Genomic DNA, 21,664 nt, shown 5'->3' with positions numbered 1-21,664 from the left:
TATGGTTTCATAGAAAGGTTTCTTCAAGTCCAAATTCAATCACCCATTATAGTTCTTGCTTGTTATCTATTATTTTAAAACTTTTAAGCAAAGAATGATTAACTATTGGCCTACATAGTATCTCTTCAGAATTCAGAGTACATATATAAATAAACTTTATGTAAAAATCTTACCTTTCTAATGGGTAAATCCTTGATGAAGTCCATCACAGCTTGTCTATTGGGAAGAATTTGGTATTGTCCATTTGGTTTATTCTTATCACTGCAGACTTTTGCTAACATTGTATTTGGGGCAATGCCTTAAAAGAAAAATACTCTGATGACTCAAAGAAGTTGATATGTATGACTTTTAAATATGTAATAACAAAACAGAAAAAAAAAGTTAATTGCAAAAAGTCTCAAATGATATATAATGCTACTTTAAAAATAACATTTGATTACCCTGTATCTCCCCAGGGCTTGCTATGGTTTTAGGAAAAGAAATTGTACTAGTTATAGTCATTGTGGCAGCAAAAATGAGTAATATTTAATTCTCCATGACATTTTAAAATGTAAGAATAATTTCTGAGCTAAGCAATATTAAGCGTTATTATTAGCTTACTTACTACCTTTAGTAGGAACACAGATTTTTTTTTTTTTTTTTTTTTTTTTTTCAGATGGAGTCTTGCTCTGTCGCCCAGGCTGGAGTGCAATGGCGTGATCTTGGCTCACTGCAACCTCCGCCTCCTGGGTTCAAGCGATTCTCCTGTCTCAGCCTCCCGAGTAGCTGGGATTAGAGGCACGCAACACCACGCCTGGCTAATTTTTGTATTTTTAGTAGAGATGGGGGTTTCACCATATTGGTCAGGCTGGTCTTGAACTCCTGACCTCAGGTAGTCCACCAGCTTCGGCCTCCCAAAGTGTTGGGATTACAGGCGTGAGCCATCGTGCCCAGACCAGATTGTTTTTATAGTGGTTCTATATCTACCTCTAAGAAAAGATACAGAATATAATTTAGGGTGGATGTTTACTCTTTGAAAATGTCTTTTGTGTAGATTACCCACATAAAGCAAAAAATCAAAGATTCTGGTTGCGGTATATTTAAAATAATAATTAGATGGTGTATCCTTTTTATGTTATTCACAAAACAAATTACTATTTTTCAGAAAGATGTTTCACAATTTCTGTGAGTCCTGATTAAGATAATTTGAAATAGGTATATTCAAATATATTCATTAAACAGTTCATTTCAATTGTTAGATAGATCTTCCTAAAATGCATTATTCATTCTCATGCTTTGGTGTAGAAAGAAAAGATTTACCTAATCACAATATGGCTTTTACAAGATAATTCAGGGTCCTCATGATGAATAACAGTTATTATGCTAAGAGACAGTGATGGCCTCATGGGTTATCAACATATGTAAATTTGTTTTTCCTTTTACCAGATGGTCCTGAATTGCTATGTTGCTAGTTAGTATTTCTTTTGTCTCCTACCTTGTGGCCGTCTGGGTTCTCTCCTGCAATCTTGGACAGGATTGAAGTCTCCCAAGGAAAAACTAATAATCAAGTTATTACATGCAAAACCAGTAATATATTTTGTGCTAGAAAAAGATAGCTATATGAAATTTATGGGTCGGGCACGGTGGCTCACACCTGTAATCCCAGCACTTTGGGAGGCCAAGGTGGGTGGATCATGAGGTCAGGAGATGGAGACCATCCTGGCTAACACAGTGAAACACCGTCACTATTGAAAATACAAAAAATTAGCTGGGCATGGTGGCATGCGCCTGTAGTCCCACCTACTTGGGAGGCTGAGGCAGGAGAATCGCTTGAACCCAAGAGGCAGAGGTTGCAGTAAGCTGAATGAGATCGCCCCACTGCACTCCAACCTGGGCAACAGAGCAAGACTCCATTTCAAAAAAAAAAAAAAAAAAGAAAGAAACGTATAATCTTTTTTTTTCTTCAGGCTCATAGTCTGCTTAATTCCAATTTACTTACTAGGTTCACAGCTATTCTGAATAGGTAAAGTTGTTAGAAGTTGAATGAAAGACTAGGTAAGTAAAATGTTACTATATACTTTATAATGAGAAACTACTAATATTACACTTGAATTAGCCAGTCTGAAAATTATAACTACAGTGGCCATCAATACCCTTTTAAAATACCTGCACTGGCTGTCAGTGTTGTTTTCTGCTCAATTCTGAAACGAATTTCCTTTACCACTTCCTCGGCTGATGTTCCAAAAACAACTGAGTTTTGGAGTATTTGAGGATTGTTTTGTTCTTCAAAGTTCACTTGGAAAGGATCTCCTGGGGGCTGCAAATCAGAAGGACTCTCTTCAAAAAGTAGTGGAGAGATGGATCGTTCACGCTCACTCAGTTTATTAACTTCCTTTCCTGGATTATCTAAATCATAAACAGGAAAATCACTCACCTTTATTTTAAGAAGTATATACTTCATAAGTTAGGTTTCCCTACATTATTTCTGAAGACAAAAACAAAAATCTAGTTTAGTTTAGTTTCTAGGATCCAAGATCAGAAATGCCATCATTTATCATTTAATGTTTTATAACCATTAAAGAGAACACTGATTATGAATTTTTCTTAAAAAGACTATTATGCATTTCCACAGGATAAATATTAAAAGGAAATATCTTATGAAACTCACTAATGTTCGTACCTAAATTAACTGAAATTCAGAATTAGGTTTCAGTTCACATTATCTTTACCTTAAAAAAAAAAAAAAAAGGAAATCTTTTCTTTATTCTTCTTTAGGAAGAAAAAGAATCTTCGAAAATTAGAATTTCGAATATAAGAAAAAATATACAATAATTATTCTGAAAATAAGTTTTGTTTTTAGAAGGAAAAACACTTTTCTTCATTTATGGAAGAAACCTTTTAGATGTTAAAATAATCTGAATTTTCTTCTTTCAAATGCTGATTTTAATTTTGATTTGCTTGTTTATAAAGTGTCACTTTGACCAAGGGCATATTTGTAATAAATAGAAATTACCTGTGAAAGTTATGCTTCTTTGAATATGCAAATTCTTAAGGTCTGACTGGATAATCCAAGTTTAAGAAAAAGAGACGTTATTATTAATAGGCTATAAACTATTATTACAAAGTAAAGTAAAAATACCAGTCTGGTTATTACCTCTTTATATTTATATTTTTCATAAATGGACTGTAAAATATACTTAAATCTATACTGATACTAAAAATGTCTCCATGAACAAATCTATTAAAGCCTGTTTTCTTGGCTTAATGTAGAAGAAATACAATTTAAATGTATTTATAACAACCAAGGTTAGCAACAAAGCTTTCTGATTCCATCTCGTAATTTTATTACATATAAATATTTTCCAAATTAAGGTCAATGCAGAAGAAAAAATTAAATTTCTAGTTTTAAGATGCATATGAATGTATATTACTTGAGAAACGAATTTGGCTGTTTAGGAAAAAATTTTAAAGATAATATAAAATAGATATGACAGACATCTGATTAATTTAAAAATTTAAAATATGTAGTGTGAATTAAGTCATAGATGTTAATTCAGTCAGATGTTTTCCAGATCTGAATTCCAGGGCACATACACAATAAGCCTATTTTCTTTCTTTTTTTTTTTTTGTTTGAGATAGGGTCTCCCTCTTGCCCAGGCTGGAGTGTAGCTAGGACTACAGGCGCAAGCCATCACACTTAGCTAATTTTATAATTTTTTGGTAAAGATAGAGTTTCACAATCTTGCCCAGGGCGGTCTCAAACTCCTGGCCTCAACTGATCCTCCCGCCTCAGCCTCCTAAAGTGCTAGGATTATAAATGTGAACCACCTTGCCTCGCCAATAAGCCTTATTCTCAAACTTACATTAGCTGACATTTATGTGCTTCAGTTCCTGTCATTTTTTAATATTCTGGTTTTAAAATGTAGAACAATTCAGAGGGGAAACAGGCCAGGCAAGGTGGCTCATGTCTGTAATCTCAGCACTTTGGGAAGCTGAGGTGGGAGGATCTCCTGAGGTCAGGAGTTCGAGACCAGACTGGCTAACATGGCGAAACCCCATGTCTACAAAAATACAAAAATGAGCCAGGAATGGTGGCGCACAGCTACTCGGGAGGCTGGGGCAGGAGAATTACTTCAACCCAGGAGGCAGAGGTTGCAGTGAGCTGAGATCGTGCCACTGTACTTCAGCCTTGGTGACAGAGTGAGACTCCATCTCAAAAAAATAAAAATAAAAAAATAAATAAAGACTGTGTAACAGTTGAAATGGTATCTACCTGGAGCCCTTTTCCCCATCTGGATGGGTAGAAGTCAAGGTAAAGAAAGCTACAGAAAAACTGCAAACCAAGTAAGTTATCTGCCACATTCATAAACCCGTTCTGCAGAGTTTTTTATGCCATGTTTTGTACCTCATGCCTCTACCACCCTGCCCTCAGGTGAGCCACTGTGAGAGCAGAACTATACAGCAGGAAGCGAAGAATGCTGCCTTCTAGCACATTATCAGAGCTGCTGCAGAATGTTCAGGTACCTTTTCAATCTGAACTACTTTCTACTTTTCTGTGAGGCCTGGCTGTGTAACTAACAGCTGAAGTAGTTTCTTATTTGCTTTGTGACAGAAACATCTTTATAATCCCCATAACTAAGATAATCAGAATGTAACACTAGGATTAAAGCATTTCATTTGGAAGACAAGTGCTAAAAAGTGTAAGGTATTTCAGTTTCTTATATTATCTGGCACTCACCATCCAGATTTACATGGGAGAGTAAACATTTAAAAAATTATTATTTTATTTGTATGTAGAGATGGTAGTTAGCAATATATTTCCAAAGACAAACACCTTTTAGAAAATGGGGAACAGCAAAAAAATGTCTTGGACTTTAGAGGAAGATATATCAATTGCCTGCCACAGTTCCAATGCACTATTGACAATTTCCCGTGGCATGATGTGAGGTGAGACATGCCTGAAAGTCCAGCCCACAGGTATTTATACATGAGAAGAAAAGTTTAACTATTCCAATTACTTAAGAATATGAAAATACATGAAGAGGGCAATATACAAGTAAATATGTTAAAAGCAATAGATATTAAAAATTCACATACTCATAGTGAGTTTGGACATTATAATAAATGAAAAGAACATTAGTAGGCCGGGCGTGGTGGCTCATGCCTGTAATCCCAGCACTTTGGGAGGCCAAGGCGGGCTGATCACCTGAGGTCAGGAGTTTGAGATCAGCCTGGCCAACATGGTGAAACCCCACCTCTACTAAAAATACAAAAAATTAGTCGGGTGTGGTGGCACGCGCCTCTAATCCCAGGTACTTGGGAGGCTGAGGCAGGAGAACTGCTTGAACCCAGGAGGCGGAGGTTGCAGTGAGCTGAGACTGCACCACTGCACTCCAGCCTGGGCAACAGAGTGAGACCCTACCTCAGAAAAAAAGAAAAAAATTAGTAGAAAATGAAAACATTTACTTTAATCCCAATGTAAAAATTTCAAAACATCATGCAAGTAATTGTTATGGGAGGCCCTCAGGGGATGCTTTGACACAATTATTTAATGATTTTCCCTCATTCTCTTGTGAAAGTAAGGAATTAATAAAGTAAGACTTTTTACAAAGTGACATCAGGCTTTATGTTCCACATCCTCAAACAATAAAGTTACACCAAATAAGGAAAACCTTTTGCTCTGTGCCTCTGTGTCCAGAAATGATGATTATTGTTTAATGTTCCTATAAAAGAAAAGAGAGAGCTATCCCTTAGGACTTTAAATAAGGTAATGAAGTTGTATTTGGTGCCCATATTAAACTTGCTCCAAATGATGTGAGTCACAAATAATGTGAGAGAGTTAATGTCATTGTGGATCTACCATTTTTGCTTCAGGGAAAGTTACAAACAGGTCTCCCCAGCACTGCCTGGCCCGTCTGAAGCAATGAGTGGTGCACGTGAAATGTTCCTGTGGGTTGTGAGCAAACCCTTCTGTGTCACTTTTTCATCCAGGTGAACTTTGTCCAGGGGTCCAGGACATCTCAGACATAATCATACCTTTGACAAAATGTTGAAAGCAGTATGTGTAATATCTGCATGTTTCTTGGCATTGCTTTTGGATAGGTCATAAAGGGATTATTTTTTTTAAAAAACCCTGGAGTCTTGAAATCATAAAGTCTAAGGCAAAGAAGGGAGTGGGAAGTCATTAATTTTGGCAGAGCTAAAAACAGTCATAATTGCTATAATAATTAGATTATAGAAAATTAGGAGAATGAAGAAAAATAGAATCGTCCAATGTTTTGATATGTTTGAGGCTAGTCTTTTCTAACAACAACAACAAAAGGCCACTTTAAACAGATAACTTCCTCAGCTTCAATGCCATCCAAACTCTTTGTTAGTTAGACCTTAGGAAAATAACTGCTATAAAATTACTTTGTTCAGGGACTCTGCAGACTCTTAAGCTTAGAGATTTAAGAATCACATTTTGTTTACATGTGATATTCTACATGTTTAACTCAGAAAACACACTGGTATTTTTAAAATTTTCTGATTTTACATTTTTATAAAGGTACATCTATTCCTTCTACCTATGCAGGCTAATAAATTAATTGGATTAATTCAAAGAGTTGTGGGTTTTTTTTTTCACTGCTTCTTGGTTTGATAGTCTTAATAAGTTGCTTACCATTTTCTACAGAGTTTCCCATTTTGATGAAATACCTTCTTTTATCCTCAGGCCAATTTTGTCTTTCTTCTAAGTGCTTTGTTATATTCAAGTAGGCTTCATCAAGACTCATGGCCATAAAATTGGGATCATAATCAGCAAGTATTTCCTTAACCTTCAAAGGAAACAAAAAAAAGTTTAAATTTTGCTGTGATAGCAAACTTCTTCTGTCATATGTAGCTGATAAGAAATGTTAATATTCTTAGTTTGCAACTACAGTAACAATCCTGCAGTCAATAGCTCATGGATTTAAGGAAAAAATAATCCACTACCAGGGAATATTTTCAAAATTTCCTTTTGTATTAAAATAGACCATGAAGGCAGAAGACCACAAAGTAGCTTCATTTGATACAATCTCTATTTAGCTACCTATATCTGGTTATAATAAGCAATTCAAATAAATCTCAGATAACATTATCTGGTAGGCCCATACAAAAAAATGGTTAAGGTTTTAGGTAGCTCGTCAGAAGCTGAAGTGGGAATGACAGGATTCTATTCCCTCCTGCCTTTTGTGATTTATTGTTTTTGGTTCATTTTAAAAAGGAATAATCTTATATAAAGGTACTATGTTGCTTTAGAAAGTATTCCAATTAATTATAACATGCACATAAAAGTCCACTTAATATTAATTAATGCATTAATCCATACAGGAAAATGAATGTTTTCTATTTCCTATTACTTATTAAGATCTGGAATGGAAAAAAATGACAATCTATAGTGTACTCCATGATTACCTTAAATGATGGGGAAAAGTCTGGAGTAACATCTTAGGATAAAAGAAATACATATAAAGATTAGAATTATAGTTGCTGTAATTCAGAAATGCCTTTTATATAACATAGTGTTACTACATAAAACTATGACTTTTTTTTCTAACCACTTAAGTATTAGCTATAATTAGAGGCAATAGTTGTCAAAATAATATGCATATTGTCCAGCTTGGGTGAGAGTGAGACCCTGCCTCAAAAAAAAATGTATATTAGAAAACGTATTTGCTGAATTATGTTATGCTTCCATTTAGCTTTTAAAACTGTCTACTGTATGATAAGAAAACTGTTTCTTGTTTTATAAAAAGAAAGGTTTTTAGCTTAATATAATTATGAACAGCTGAGTCAAAGGGAATTTTAGAAAATGGTGATATAAAGTTGGCCAAGTTTTACTCAGAGAGTGCCTTAATTAGCTTTGTTCTTGTTATAACGTGCTCAAATAGAATCTTTCCAATGAAAATGAAACTCTGTGAAGTCTGTAACTGGCAGCCAACTGAGATTCTGAATGAGAAGTACTCCCTAGAGACACTGTTGAGTATTTATTAACTTCCTTTACATAGGATATTGCTGTAAGAATTAAAAGAGACGTTCCAGTAAAAATCAAGCACTTAAAGCTCCAATATTTTGGATAAAACAAAAATGGCTAACTGGGCATGGTGGCTCATGCCCAGCACTTTGGGAGGCCTGGGCAGGATAATTTTTTGAGGCCAGGAGTTTAAGCCTAGCCTGAGCAACATAGGGAAACCCTATCTCTGCAAAAAAAATTTAAAATTAGGAGGGTGTGGTGATGCATGCCTGTCATTCTAGCTACTCAGGAAGCTGAGGCCAGAGGATTGTTTAACTCAAGAGTTTAACGTTACAGTGAGGTATGATCGAGTTACAGCACTCCAGCCTGGGCTATGGGGTGAGACCCTGTCTCAAAAAAAACGGGAGGGGTTTTTCTTAAATTTTCTAACCAAGTCATGAATATTCATGTATCCATAGGCAGTGATGAATTTGTTCTACAGTTCATTTACACATAAGAACTCATTTGTTATCTGCAAATAAACTAGCTAGATCCGGCTCAAATTTGAAGAGTTCTCTGGCTTACATAAATAACCAGACTAAAATAACTAAAAACGCTTTGGTTTTCACTGGCATACTGCCACAAGTTTTGCTGAGTTAAAGTACGACTTTAAAAAATACCTTTTCTTACTAAACTTTTGTAGGATTTTTAAAACTTCTTAAAAGGCTATATTTATGATTAGTATTTTATCTCTTTTTAATTAGGAATACAATGAAAGAGATAAGCAGTAACCAAATGTAAGTGTGCTCCCCTCTCCTCCACCACCTTTTCAGAGGTATGCACAAAGCACTTGCTGTCACAGACTGCCTTGGACAGAAAAAAAAAACAAAAAAACCTGTGTTTAAACTTGGAATAGTGTCACTTCTAGGGAAAATGAGGTGGAATACAAATAAGACGGGTGAATTTAAAGACCCCTGGTATAACTAAAGAGTAATAAGTATTAGGTCACAGTTTTTTAAGTGTTTCCATTCAGGCAGCAGTCTTAAACACATTTTACTATAGCAGTCTAAAAATATTTGATGTAGCAGTCTAAAATTTTAATTCAAAAATTAAATTCCAGCACTGCATGATAGACCAGTTGTCATAAAAAACAGAAAAAATGGCAGTTTTCACAAATGACAGTTTGGCAATTTTAGTAAATAATCAAATCTACTTCAAAGATCCTTTTCAAAGCAATGGATTACTCCCTTTTCAATTATCAGTCTCTTAGACAGCAAATGATTATGGGGCAAGTAAAGTAGGCTAATCAAAATACATGAATTTTGTCACTGTTTAACAACATTAATAAATAATTATTCAGACAATAGGTTGAAATTAATGATGAGTAGATTCTGTAAGTTATAAATAAAATGTGGTTCTAGAAAAAATGTATATTGTACATTAAGAAAAAATAGCTAAATGTAATTTTATATTATCATTAAGGCAGTTCAAAGTTTGAGGAAATGGGAAGAGTTTTCTAAGCAAATGAAAACTGCATGGAAAGGCAAAGAATTGGGAAAAAGAATGATGTATTCCGGATGCTACATGCAACTCAGTATTCAATATACAAGCTGAAGAAGTGATAGGAGGCTCAACTGAAAGGATAATCTAAGACCAAATCCTACCTGCTAAGGCATTTGGACTTGAGACTCTGTAGGTGACAGGAACTCAGTGAAAGCCTAAAGTAGGGGTGAGACATTAACTTACCTCTTTACTCACAGCTCGGTATTTGTCAAAGTTTGGGGGCTTTATTATAAGTTGTGGGCACAGTCTCTTAGCAATAAATCCTGGCATGGCTGCACGAACACCAAATCTCCTTGCATGGTAATTTGAAGTAGACTGAAAGAAAATTGACCACATGGAAAAAAATATACAAACCTAAATGGACATATTGATCAATGCATTCATAAGAAACACATTAATATGTGCATTTTCAATTCAAGGACATTTCATTTATAGGCCACTGTTTTGTTTTTGTTTTTTTCCAAAAATAGAATGTATTAAGCAATGTTTTTTATTAATGACTCAAGGTCATCATTCTATCATATCTTTTTTTTTTTAAATTATACTTAAAGTTTTAAGGTACATGTGCACAACGTGCAGGTTAGTTACATATGTATACATGTGCCATGCTGGTGTGCTGCACCCATTAATTCGTCATTTAATATTAGGTATATCTCTTAATGCTATCCCTCCCCCCTCCCCCCACCCCACGGCAGTCCCCGGTGTGTGATGTTCCCCTTCCTGTGTCCATGTGTTCTCACTGTTCAGTTCCTACCTATGAGTGAGAACATGCAGTATTTGGTTTTTTGTCCTTGTGATAGTTTGCTGAGAATGATGGTTTCCAGCTTCATTCATGTCCCTACAAAGGACATGAACTCATCATTTTTTATGGCTGCATAGTATTCCATGGTGTATATGCGCCACATTTTCTTAATCCAGTCTATCATTGTTGGACATTTGGGTTGGTTCCAAATCTTTGCTATTGTGAATAGTGCCACAATAAACATATGTGTGCATGTGTCTTTACAGCAGCATGATTTATAATCCTTTGGGTATATACCCAGTAATGGGATGGCTGGGTCAAATGGTATTTCTAGTTCTAGATCCCTGAGGAATCGCCACACTGACTTCCACAATGGTTGAACTAGTTTACAGTCCTACCAACAGGGTAAAAGTGTTCCTATTCCTCCACATCCTCTCCAGCACCTGTTGTTTCCTGACTTTTTAATGATCGCCATTCTAACTGGTATGAGATGGTATCTCATTGTGGTTTTGATTTGCATTTCTCTGATTATAGTCCACTGTTTTAATCCAAGTTTTGACTTATTCTGTCACGGTATTTTGATACCATGACCCTCTCCCATTACTATCCCTACATTTACAATGCGATACCAAGTATAAGCAAGACTGTGCTAATAAAAAGATTTTCTTGTATTTCTACCAACTAAACTTCATTGGTTTTAAGGCATACTTGTTATAGAATGAATATCAAAGTTTGGATGATAGTGAGTTATGTTACATGAAAGTAATAATATGGTAAGTTGTATAGAATAGTCATAAAATAATAATATAGTACAAATAGTATAGATGTTACATTATAGAAAGTAATAGTATAGTATAATAGTAAACTTTTGGGATTTGCTCTATTTGGGATTTTGGAAACTTTTCATCTAGAACAAAAATAAAAGGTCTACTATGTGGTCAGCCAAATTAAGTCTCTAAAATGAAGTGATTAACACTTAAAATAAGTTTAGAAATTAAGGTTTTTTTTTTAAGGCTTAATTATCTTTTTTGCTGAAAACATTTTGACTAGGAGATGGAACTACAAAAGTGTGAGAGTAACAAGGAGACTATTGCTTATTAAATCCTGTTGGTGATGATATCTGATGAAAGTGTATGTGAACGTGGTAGATCACAGTACTATTTATAAAACAAATTTTATCACAAATTAAATCCTTATTTAGAATCTCAAGTGAAATTTCAAAGAAATGCAAAACAGAATCAAATGAAGGGATTATTTCAGAATAATATGAATTTTCCTCTAATGATTTTCAAATGGCACTTAAAACATCTTGATAGTACTCAGAACTATACTAATCCTTGGTCAGTGTTCTGGAACAGAAAATGTGGATAGCACTGGAAACAAAACCAATGCATTAGTAAATAAGTTTAATATAATTGACATAAAAGCTAGATCTATAGTAGAGGACAAAGAAACTTTTAAATAAGAATTTCTCTAACTTTTAGATTTGTGGTATATTGTAGATCACAGCCACAATACTTTACAAGTTACTCTTATCAAAAGTGGGTTCTAGTTCCTCATGCCACGTGACTTGCCTTGATGAAAATAATGTGAGGGAAGTGACACTGAGTTCTGAAACCTAGGCTTTTGCTTTTTGTAATCCAGCAACCATTGTAAATATTTTGGGGTAGATTACTAAATGTTGAAGCAACAATGGAGAGGAGAAAGTTCTGAAGCTGGAATCCATTCCAATCTCCTCAGTGGAAGTGCCAGACCTGTGAATGAAGCCATCTTGGATTTTTTAGCCTCAGTTAAATTGCCCTAGCCAACTCCAGGTAGAGCAGGGTTGAGCATCGCCACCGCACTCTGCTCAAATTACAGAATCATGAGCAAATAAATTTTGGCTGTCCACTAAATACTGGGGGAGGCTGTTATGCAGCAATAGGTAACTGCTGTAGGATCTCAGTTGCAACTCTCAGTGCCAGGTCAGAACATTTCAAAAATCCATCAAATTCACCAAAAAAGAATTCTATCAGTAGGAATAATCAAACAATCACTCCCATTAATTTGTAGATATACTTTCATATGTTTAATAGGACAAAAAGTTATGCTTAGTAGAAGGGAAAACTATTTGTTCAACATACAAAAGGGGTAATCTTTGTTTAAATATAACAAATACTAATTTTGAATTTAGAAACAATAACTGATTTTTAGGAGGACAGAAATTGTAGGAAAGAAAATATTTTGTAGATTTCAAAAGCAGTTGGTTTAGCTTTAACATGGCTACAGCAAGTTTGTATGTATACACATACACAAACATACATAAATTTATGGTGTTATATCTTAATAAAATTAAATATATTTTTTGAAATATTTATTGATGATTTGTAGGAAAGGGGAGTTTTCTTTCAAAAAACAGTGTTTTGGAATCAGAGTTATCAGTTGCCTGCATACTCACAGAGGCAGAGATAAAAAAACAAACAGATTATAGTTTTATAATAAAATAATCACTCAGTAAGAATTAGTTTTGTAGCTAAGGCATGGGAAGGAGTTAGGAACAGGGAAGAACTCTTCTTGTTTATCTAATACTTTTAAAATATTATCTCATCTATTTTAGTTGCTACTTTTAATTTCCAACACCCTTTCAGCCACACATAGCTATCCTGGTTCTTCTAAGGTTAGAGTGGTAAAAAGGAAGAGCAACTCAGTAATCAGAAAAGCAAAAGTTCTAAGTCATGGGAAAAACAATTTAACTGCATTCTAAATGTACTCTATTAACGAAGTATGTTATTCCAGAACTAGGGTTGGCAAACCTTTTCTTTTCTGTGAAAGTCCAGATAGCAATCATTTTAGGCTTTGCAGATCACTGAATTATTGAACTCTGCTCTTTTAGTGCAACAATAGTAATAAATAAATGGGTGTGACTTTGTTCCAATAAAAAGCTGGATTTGGCCTGCAGACCAGTTTGAAAATCTCTATTAATACTTTAGAATAACATTTCCTTTTCTTTCTTCTTCAACTCTCTTTAACTAGAAGGGTTACTTATGGAAAAATTTAATTTGCCATGGAAATTATTAGGTTTGTAACTTTGGGCAAGTTATTAAACATCTCTCTGAGTTTTCTTTTTTGCCAAATGGAAATAAAAACTAGTACATTAAAGCAGCAGCTCCTAACCTTTTTGGCACCAGAGACTGGTTTTGTGGAAGACAATTTTTCCACGGACTGGTGGGGTGATAGTTTTGAGATGATTCAAGCACGTTACATTTATTGTGCACTTTATTCCTATTATAATTACATTGTAATATATAATGAAATAATTACACAACTCACCATAATGTAGAATCAATGGGAGCCCTAAGCTTGTTTTCCTGCAATTAGACAATCCCATCTGGGGGTGATGGGAGACAGTGACAGATCATCAGGCATTTGATTCTCATAATGAGTATGTAACTTGGATCCCTCGCATGTGCAGTTCACAATAGAGTTTGCGCTCCTATGAGAATCTAATGCCACAACTCATCTGACAGAGCTCGGGCATACTGCAAGTGATGGGAAGTGGTTGTAAATACAGACGAAGCTTCGTTTGCTTGCCTGACGCTCACCTCGTGTTGTGAGGCCCAGTTCCTGACAGACCATGGACCAATATCAATCTGTGAACTGGGGGTTGGGGTCCCCTGCCTTAAAGTATGTTGAAAGGATTCAGTAATTGAGTCATATATAAGGTACCCAGAAAAATACTCAGCAAACTGGTAGACCTCAATAAAGAATTCCCCCTTCATGAAACAGTAAAGCTTACTTGAATATGTTATAAAATTTCCTTTATGTCTTTGATCTTTACTTACCAGCATACTCATTGATCCTACAGCAATGGGTTTATCCTTCAATTCTGGATTGTCCCTCATTTCTACAGCTGCATAGAAAGCATCCATGTCAATGTGCACTATGGTATTGCTCAAATTTCGGCTCTGTTCTAATTCCATTGCAAATCTGTCAACCTTAATTTTTTAAAAAAGTTAACATACTTTTAGACAACATAATATTGAAACACCATTAACCACAACATTAATCTTAATTTATTAAGTGTCTATCAGTCTCTGTCCACACACCCATTCATCCATCCATCCATCCATTCATCCATCCACCCATCCACTTACTTATGGGTGTGTATTTTGTTGTTCATGGGTGTTTATGGGTTTATATTTTATTATTGTTTATAAGTGTTTATCTATGTATATTTTATTGTTTTTTAAATTAAAATTAGTAATTGCTTTTATTTTCATAGAGACAGCCTATCCTCAAATATAATTCCCTACCAACTCTTTCATCTCTCCATACCCTCAGGCACATAACAGGAACTTAATATTTAACGAATGAATGATCTAATCCAACTGCTTTTATCAAATGATTCTACTGCTTTATAAATTTGGAGTCCAACTCACTATAACTAAAAGCTTCAATGTAAGTAAAATAAACAACTGACATTTGATTCATAATAATAATGTCTTAAAAAAGCAACAAAGGAAATATACAACAAAAGATAATACCTCTTTGGCATATGATGTTTATGCTGAACAGTAAGGTACAACTGAAGATACTGAAGCATAATGTAAATGTTCTCTCTGTAGAACTGCTTTTATAATGTTAAAATTTGATGTTAATCTATACAAGTAAAATTTAAAACCCAAGCTGTAATTTATTCTTCATGAACTTTAATATATATGTCAAATACAATAGTGAAGATTCTTAATCTTTAAAGAATTTTAGTTTCTTCAGAGAAAAAGAGTTAGATTTACAACAAGAAAGAAATGAAAGGGGGTAGAAATAAACAAAGGAAGCAAGTAAGAAAAGTGATTATGTAGCAGACATACTCATTTCTAACTTCCATTTTTGTCGCCGGCCTCCACTATCAAGGCAAGAAAGGCTAAATACTCACTTTCACAGCTTACCCTGCAGCTGGAGGTGGCTGTGTAATAGTTGTGATCTATGCAACATAGGGAAGTTACCAAGACCATTAAAGTAAAAATCATAAGAAAGCTATTAAATAAGCTGGAAAACACACAGAACATAGAACAGTACCTGGTACATGGCACAAGTTCAATAAATGCATCTATTACTAAAAGGATCAATGGATAGCTGCATAATAAAACATTAAAAACTGAGAGAAAAACAGCCAGCAATGAGCAAGTGGGGTCATCTATGGAACGTGGAGTTCCCTCTAGCAAGTTTTCTCAAAGGTGGAGAGCTACAGGTGTATATGTGGCTTTTTCCCTCATGTTGGACTCCAGCTTTGCCTCCACTCTGCAGAATTTTTTTTATGTCCTTCCTTCTTAGTCTTATTATGACACTAGCTGCCCACTAGTCGCAGGTTAAAACTATAACTCCTCTTTTAGAAGCAATCACCCTGACTCATGTTTGTCTCCAGGAGGTACAGTGAAATCTGTAGGAGGCTTCCCCTTGTTTAGGCTACAGCTCACTGAATGACCTGGGTTGCTCTATGCCTTCCTCAGGCTGTTCCTCTGTCTAGAGTGCCTTTCCAAGCTCTGTCACAAGCCTTCAAGAATCAGCTGAAATATCTCTTTGTATCTTAATGGAATGTCTGTCCTCTGTGCCACAGAATTTAATGTTCCTTGTTTTCCTGCTCTTGCATGGCACTTACTGTATTAGATACTAAATTGTCAGTTCCTTCAGGAGAAAGACCTTATCTGATTTCAAATTATTTTCTCACAAGAGAGATGGGGAGGGGAGACTAGAAGGAGAAAAATAATGAATTTATAGCAGTATATTAAAGTTGGTGTAAAAAGTGAAAGGAGTACTAGTAGAAAAATCTTGAAGAAGGCTAACTTCTTACAGTAAAATCCCATATCTAATAAATGGAACCTTTCAATATTACCAAAATTTAACATGCTAATTAAAACCTACTTCTTTTAGTACCTCAATTCTGAATCAGAGAATAGCACCATGACCACATATAAACAAATTATGGAGATTAACAAAAACAAACGTAAACTAAAAACTACTCTATTTTAATCCAGAAAATATACCTAAGAAATTACAGTCAAATGAGAATAAGAAAGTGGCATCTGAAATACTTGGACATGGAATCATCTAGAAAAGAAAAAGATAATAAATAGAAAGCAAGTCAAATGGGAAAAAATTTTCCTCAGACTCATATATTAATGCTATAATAATGTCTTCAGCAAGCTATTCTTTTTTTGTGCTTAAAGCAAGTGTAGTTGCCAAAAGGAAACCTCTCCACTGCATGACTCATACATTCCACTTTCCTTTACTATCTCTCATTAGTCACCCGTCTGAACTCTTTTCTTTCTACATCAACCAGATGCATGCCACTACTGCTTTTAAAAGTTTCTTCAACTGAAATCCCCATTCATATTGTCCTTTCTTCCATTTTCCAATGACTTTCAAGTTCTGATCCGAGTCTCCAACATGCACATCATTCCTTTTGCTACTGCTCAAAACTGGTGTGTGTCACACTGGTTAAGAATAACGGCTTTGGGGATTCCTGGGCAAGATGGCCAAATAGGAACAGCTCCTGTCTGCAGCTCCCAGTGAGACCAAGGCAGAAGGCAGGTGATTTCTGCATCTCCAGCTGAGGTACCTGGCTCACCTCACTGGGACTGATTAGAAAGTGGGTGCAGGCCACGAAAGGCTAGGAGAAGCAGGGTGGGGTGTCACCTCACCTGGGAAGCACAAGGGGTCTGGGAACTCCCTCCCCTAGCCAAGGGAAGCCATGAGGGACTGTGCTGTTGGTGAGGGACGGTACTATCCAGCCTAGATATTACGCTTTTCCCACTGTCTTCACAACCTGGAGACCAGGAGATTTCACTGGGTGCCTACACAACCAGGGCCTTGGGTTTCAAGCACAAAACTGGGCAGCCATTTGGGCAGACACTGAGCTAGCTGCAGGAGTTTTTTTCATACCCCAGTGGTGCCTGAACGCCAGAGAGACAGAACCATTCATTCCCCGGGAAAGGGGCCTAAAGCCAGGGAGCTGAGTGGTCTGGCTCAGCAGATCCCACGCCCACGGAGCCCAGCAAGCTAAGATCCACCGGCTTGAAATTCTCGCTGCCGGCAGAGCAGTCTGAAGTTGACCTGGGATGCTCCAGCTTGGTGAAGGGCGGTGCGTCATCCATTACTGAGGCCTGAGTAGGCGGTTTTCCCCTCACAGTGTAAACAAACCCAGCGGGAAGTTGGAACTGGGTGGAACCCACCACAGCTTGGCAAGGCCACTGTAGCCAGACTGCCTTCCTAGATTCCTCCTCTCTGGGCAGGGCATCTCTGAAAGAAAGGCCGCAACCCCAGTCAGGGGCTTATTGATAAAACTGCCATCTCCCTGGGACAGAGCACCTGGGGAAAGGGGCAGTTGTGGGTGCAGCTTCTGCAGACTTAAACATTCCTGCCTGCTGGCTCTGAAGAGAGCAGCAGATCGCCCAGCACAGCGCTCAAGCTCTGCTAAGGAACAGACTGCCTCCTCAAGTGGGTGCCTGACCCCAATGCCTCCTGATGGCAGGGGATGACAGACACCTCATACAAGAGAGCTCCAGCTGGCATCTGGTGGTGCCCCTCTGGGATGAAGCTTCCAGAGGAAGGAAAAGGCAGCAATCTTTGCTGTTCTGCAGCCTCCACTGGTGATACCCAGGCAAACAGGGTCTGGAGTAGACCTCCAACAAACTCCAGCAGAACTTCAGAAGAGGGTCCTGCTAGAAGGAAAAATAACAAACAGAAAGCAACAGCATCAACATCAACAAAGAGGATAACCACGCAAAAACCCCATTCAAAGGTTACCAACATCAAAGACTAAAGGTAGATAAATCCACAAAGATGAGGAAAAAACAGTGCAAAAAGGCTGAAAATTCCAAATAACAGAACACCTCTTTTCCTCCAAAGGATCACAACTTCATGCCAGCTAGGGAACAAAACTGGATGGAGAATGAGTTTGACAAACTGACAGAAGTAGGCTTCAGAAGGTGGGTAATAACAAAGTCCTCCGAGCTAAAGGAGCATATTCTAACCCAATGCAAGGAAGCTAAGAACCTTGATAAAAGGTTACAGGAACTGCTAACTAGAATAACCGGTTTAGAGAAGAACATAAACGACCTGATGGAGCTGAAAAACACAGCACAAGAACTTCGTGAAGCATACACAAGTATCAATAGCTGAATTGATCAAGCGGAAGAAAAGATATCAGAGACTGAAGATCAACTTAATGAAATAAAACATGAAGACAAAGTTAGAGAAAAAAGAATAAAAGGAATGAACAAAGCCTCCGAGAAATATGGGAGTATGTGAAAAGACCAAACCTACGTTTGATTGGTGAAACTAAAACTGACAAGAAGAATGGAACCAAGTTGGAAAACACTCTTCAGGATATTATCCAGGAGAACTTCCCCAACGTAGCAAGAAATGCCAACATTCAAATTCAGGAAATACAAAGAGAACCACAAGATACTCCTCAAGAAGAGCAACCGCAATCATCAGATTCACCAAGGTTGAAATGAAGGAAAAAATGTAAAGGGCAGCCAGAAAGAAAGGTCAGGTTACAAAGGGAAGTCCATCAGAATAACAGCAGATCTCTCTGCAGAAACCCTACAAGCCAGAACAGAGTGGGGGCCAAGATTCAACATTCTTAAAGAATTTTCAAGCCAGAATTTCATATCCAGCTAAACTAAGCTTCATAAGTGAAGGAGAAATAAAATCCTTTACAGACAAGCAAATGCTGAGGAATTCTGTCACCACCAGACCTGCCTTACAAGAGCTCCTGAAGGAAGCACTGAATATGGAAAGGAAAAACCAGTACCAGGCACTGCAAAAGCATACCAAAATGTAAAGACCACTGACACTTGAAGAACCCGTATCAACTAATGGGCAAAATAACCAGCTAGCATCATTATGACAGGATCAAAATAAATGCCCCAATTAAAAGACACAGACTGGCAAATTGGATAAAGAGTCAAGACCCATCAGTGTGCTCTATTCAGGAGACCCATCCCACATGCAAAGACACATATAGGCTCAAAATAAAGAGATGGAGGAAGATTTACCAAGCAAAAAAGAAAGGAAAGAAAGAAAAGAAAAGAAAGAAAGAAAGAAGGAAAGAAAGAAAAAAAAAACAAAAGAGGGGTTGCAATCCCAGTCTCTGATAAAACAGATTTTAAACCAACAAAGATGAAAAGAGACAAAGAAGGGCATTACATAATGGTAAAGGGATCAATGCAACAAGAAGAGCTAACTATCCTAAACATATATGCACCCAATACAGTAGCACCCAGATTCATAAAGCAAGTTCTTAGAGACCTACAAAGAGACTTAGACTCCCACACAATAACAGTGGGAGACTTTAACACCCCACTGTCACTATTAGACAGATCAACAAGACAGAAAATTAACATGGATATTCAGGACTTGAACTCAGCTCTGGACCAAGCAGACCTAATAGACATCTACAGAACTTTCCACCCCAAATCAACAGGATATACATTCTTCTCAGCACCACATCGCAATTATTCTAAAATTGACCACATAATTGGAAGTAAAACACTCCTCAGCAAATGCAAAAGAACAGAAATCATAACAAACAGTCTCTCAGACCACAATGCAATCAAATTAGAACTCAGGATTAAGAAACTCACTCAAAATTGCACAACTACATGGAAACTGAACAACCTGCTCCTGAATGACTCCTGGATAAATATGAAATTAAGGCAGAAATAAGTAAGTTCTTTGAAATCAATGAGAACAAAGACACAATGTACCAGAATATCTGGGACACAGCTAAAGCAGTGTTTAGAGGTAAATTTATAGCACTAAATGCCCATAGGAGAAAGCAGGAACGATCTAAAATCAACACCCTAACATCACAATTAAAATAATTAGAAAAGCAAGAGCAAACAAATTCAAAAGCTAGCAGAAGACAAGAAATAACTGATATCAGAGCAGAACTGCAGGAGATAGAGACACGAAAATCCCTTAAAAAAAATCAATGAGTTCAGGAGCTGGTTTTTTTGAAAAGATTAACAAAATAGGCAGACTGCTAGCCAGACTACCAACCAAAAAAAAGGCCAGGACCAGACAGATTCACAGCCAGACACGGTGGCTCATGTCTGTAATCCCAGCACTTTGGGAGGCTGAAGTGAGCAGATCACCTGCGGTCGGGAGTTCAAGACCAGCCTGACCAGCAAGGAGAAACCCCATCTCTACTAAAAACACAAAAATTCACAGCTGAGTTCTACCAGAGGTACAAAGAGGAGCTGGTACCATTCCTTCTAAAACTATTCCAAACAACAGAAAAAGAGGGACTCCCTGCTAACTCATTTTATGAGGCCAGCATCATCCTGATACCAAAACCTGAGAGAGACACAACAACAACAAAAAAATTTCAGGCCAATATCCCTGATGAACATCAATGCAAAAATCCTCAATAAAATACTGGCAAACTGAATCCAGCAGTACATTAAAAAACTTATCCACCACGATCAAGTCGGCTTCATCCCTGGGATGCAAGGCTGGTTCAACATATGCAATTCAATAAACGTAATCCATCACATAAACAGAACCAACGACAAAAACTACATGATTATCTCAATAGATGGAGAAAAGGCCTTGGATAAAATTCAACACCCCTTCATGCTAAAAACTCTCAATAAACTAGGTATCGATGGAACGTATCTCAAAATAATAAGAGCTATTTACGACAAACCCACACCCAATATCATACTGAATGGACAAAAGCTGGAAGCATTCCCTTTGAAAACCAGCACTAGACAAGGATGTCCTCTCTCACCACTCCTATTCAACATAGTATTAGAAGTTCTGGTCAGGGCAATCAGGCAAGAGACAGAAATAAAGGGTATTCAATTAGGAAGAGAGGGAGTCAAATTATCTCTGTTTGCAGATGACATGATTGTATATTTAGAAAACCCCATTGTCTCAGCTCAAAAACTCCTTAAGCTGATAAGCAACTTCATCAATGTCTCAGGACACCAAATCAATATGCAAAAATCACAAACTTTCCTATACACCAATAGACAAACAGAGAGCCAAATCATGAGTGAACTCTCACTCACAATTGCTACAAAGGGAATAAATAAAATACCTAGGAATACAAATTACAAGGGATGTGAAGGACCTCTTCAAGGAGAGCTACAAACCACTGCTCACGCAAATAAAAGGGGACACAAACAAATGGAAAAACATTCCATGCTCATGGATAGGAAGAATCAATATGGTAAAAATGGCCATACTGCCCAAAGTAATTTATAGATTAAATGCTATTCCCATCAAGGTACCACTGACTTTCTTTACAGAATTAGAAAAAACTACTTTAAATTTCATATAGAACCAAAAAAAGAGCTTGTATAGCCAAGACAATCCTAAGCAAAAAGAACAAAGCTGGAGGCATCATGCTACCTGGC

General features: G+C 36.7%; 1 protein-coding gene across 8 annotated transcripts in view; it reads right to left on the bottom strand.

Annotated features, from left to right (window-relative positions):
* Positions 1 to 21,664, bottom strand: part of POLK (DNA polymerase kappa) — a 91,046-nt gene that overhangs the window by 18,718 nt on the left and 50,664 nt on the right. For 3 of the 8 annotated variants that reach the window (XM_054488535.2, XM_054488534.2, XM_054488532.2), the window contains exons 4-8: positions 14,078 to 14,230; positions 9,698 to 9,829; positions 6,641 to 6,794; positions 2,146 to 2,385; positions 174 to 298 (exon numbers count right to left, since the gene is read on the bottom strand). In XM_054488535.2, coding sequence (XP_054344510.1) covers positions 174 to 298; positions 2,146 to 2,385; positions 6,641 to 6,794; positions 9,698 to 9,829; positions 14,078 to 14,230 — 804 coding nt within the window. Of the gene's footprint in view, positions 1 to 173; positions 299 to 1,474; positions 1,556 to 2,145; positions 2,386 to 2,992; positions 3,035 to 6,640; positions 6,795 to 9,697; positions 9,830 to 14,077; positions 14,231 to 21,664 lie in introns of all 8 variants that reach the window. The other 5 variants (XM_063664907.1, XM_063664906.1, XM_063664908.1 and 2 more) reach the window with 3 other exon arrangements.

The sequence above is a fragment of the Pongo pygmaeus genome, chromosome 4 (assembly GCF_028885625.2).
Source record: "Pongo pygmaeus isolate AG05252 chromosome 4, NHGRI_mPonPyg2-v2.0_pri, whole genome shotgun sequence".
NCBI classification, from domain to species: domain Eukaryota; kingdom Metazoa; phylum Chordata; class Mammalia; order Primates; family Hominidae; genus Pongo; species Pongo pygmaeus.
The sequence above is the reverse complement of the archived record's forward strand: the minus strand, read 5'-3'. Positions and strand labels throughout refer to the sequence as shown.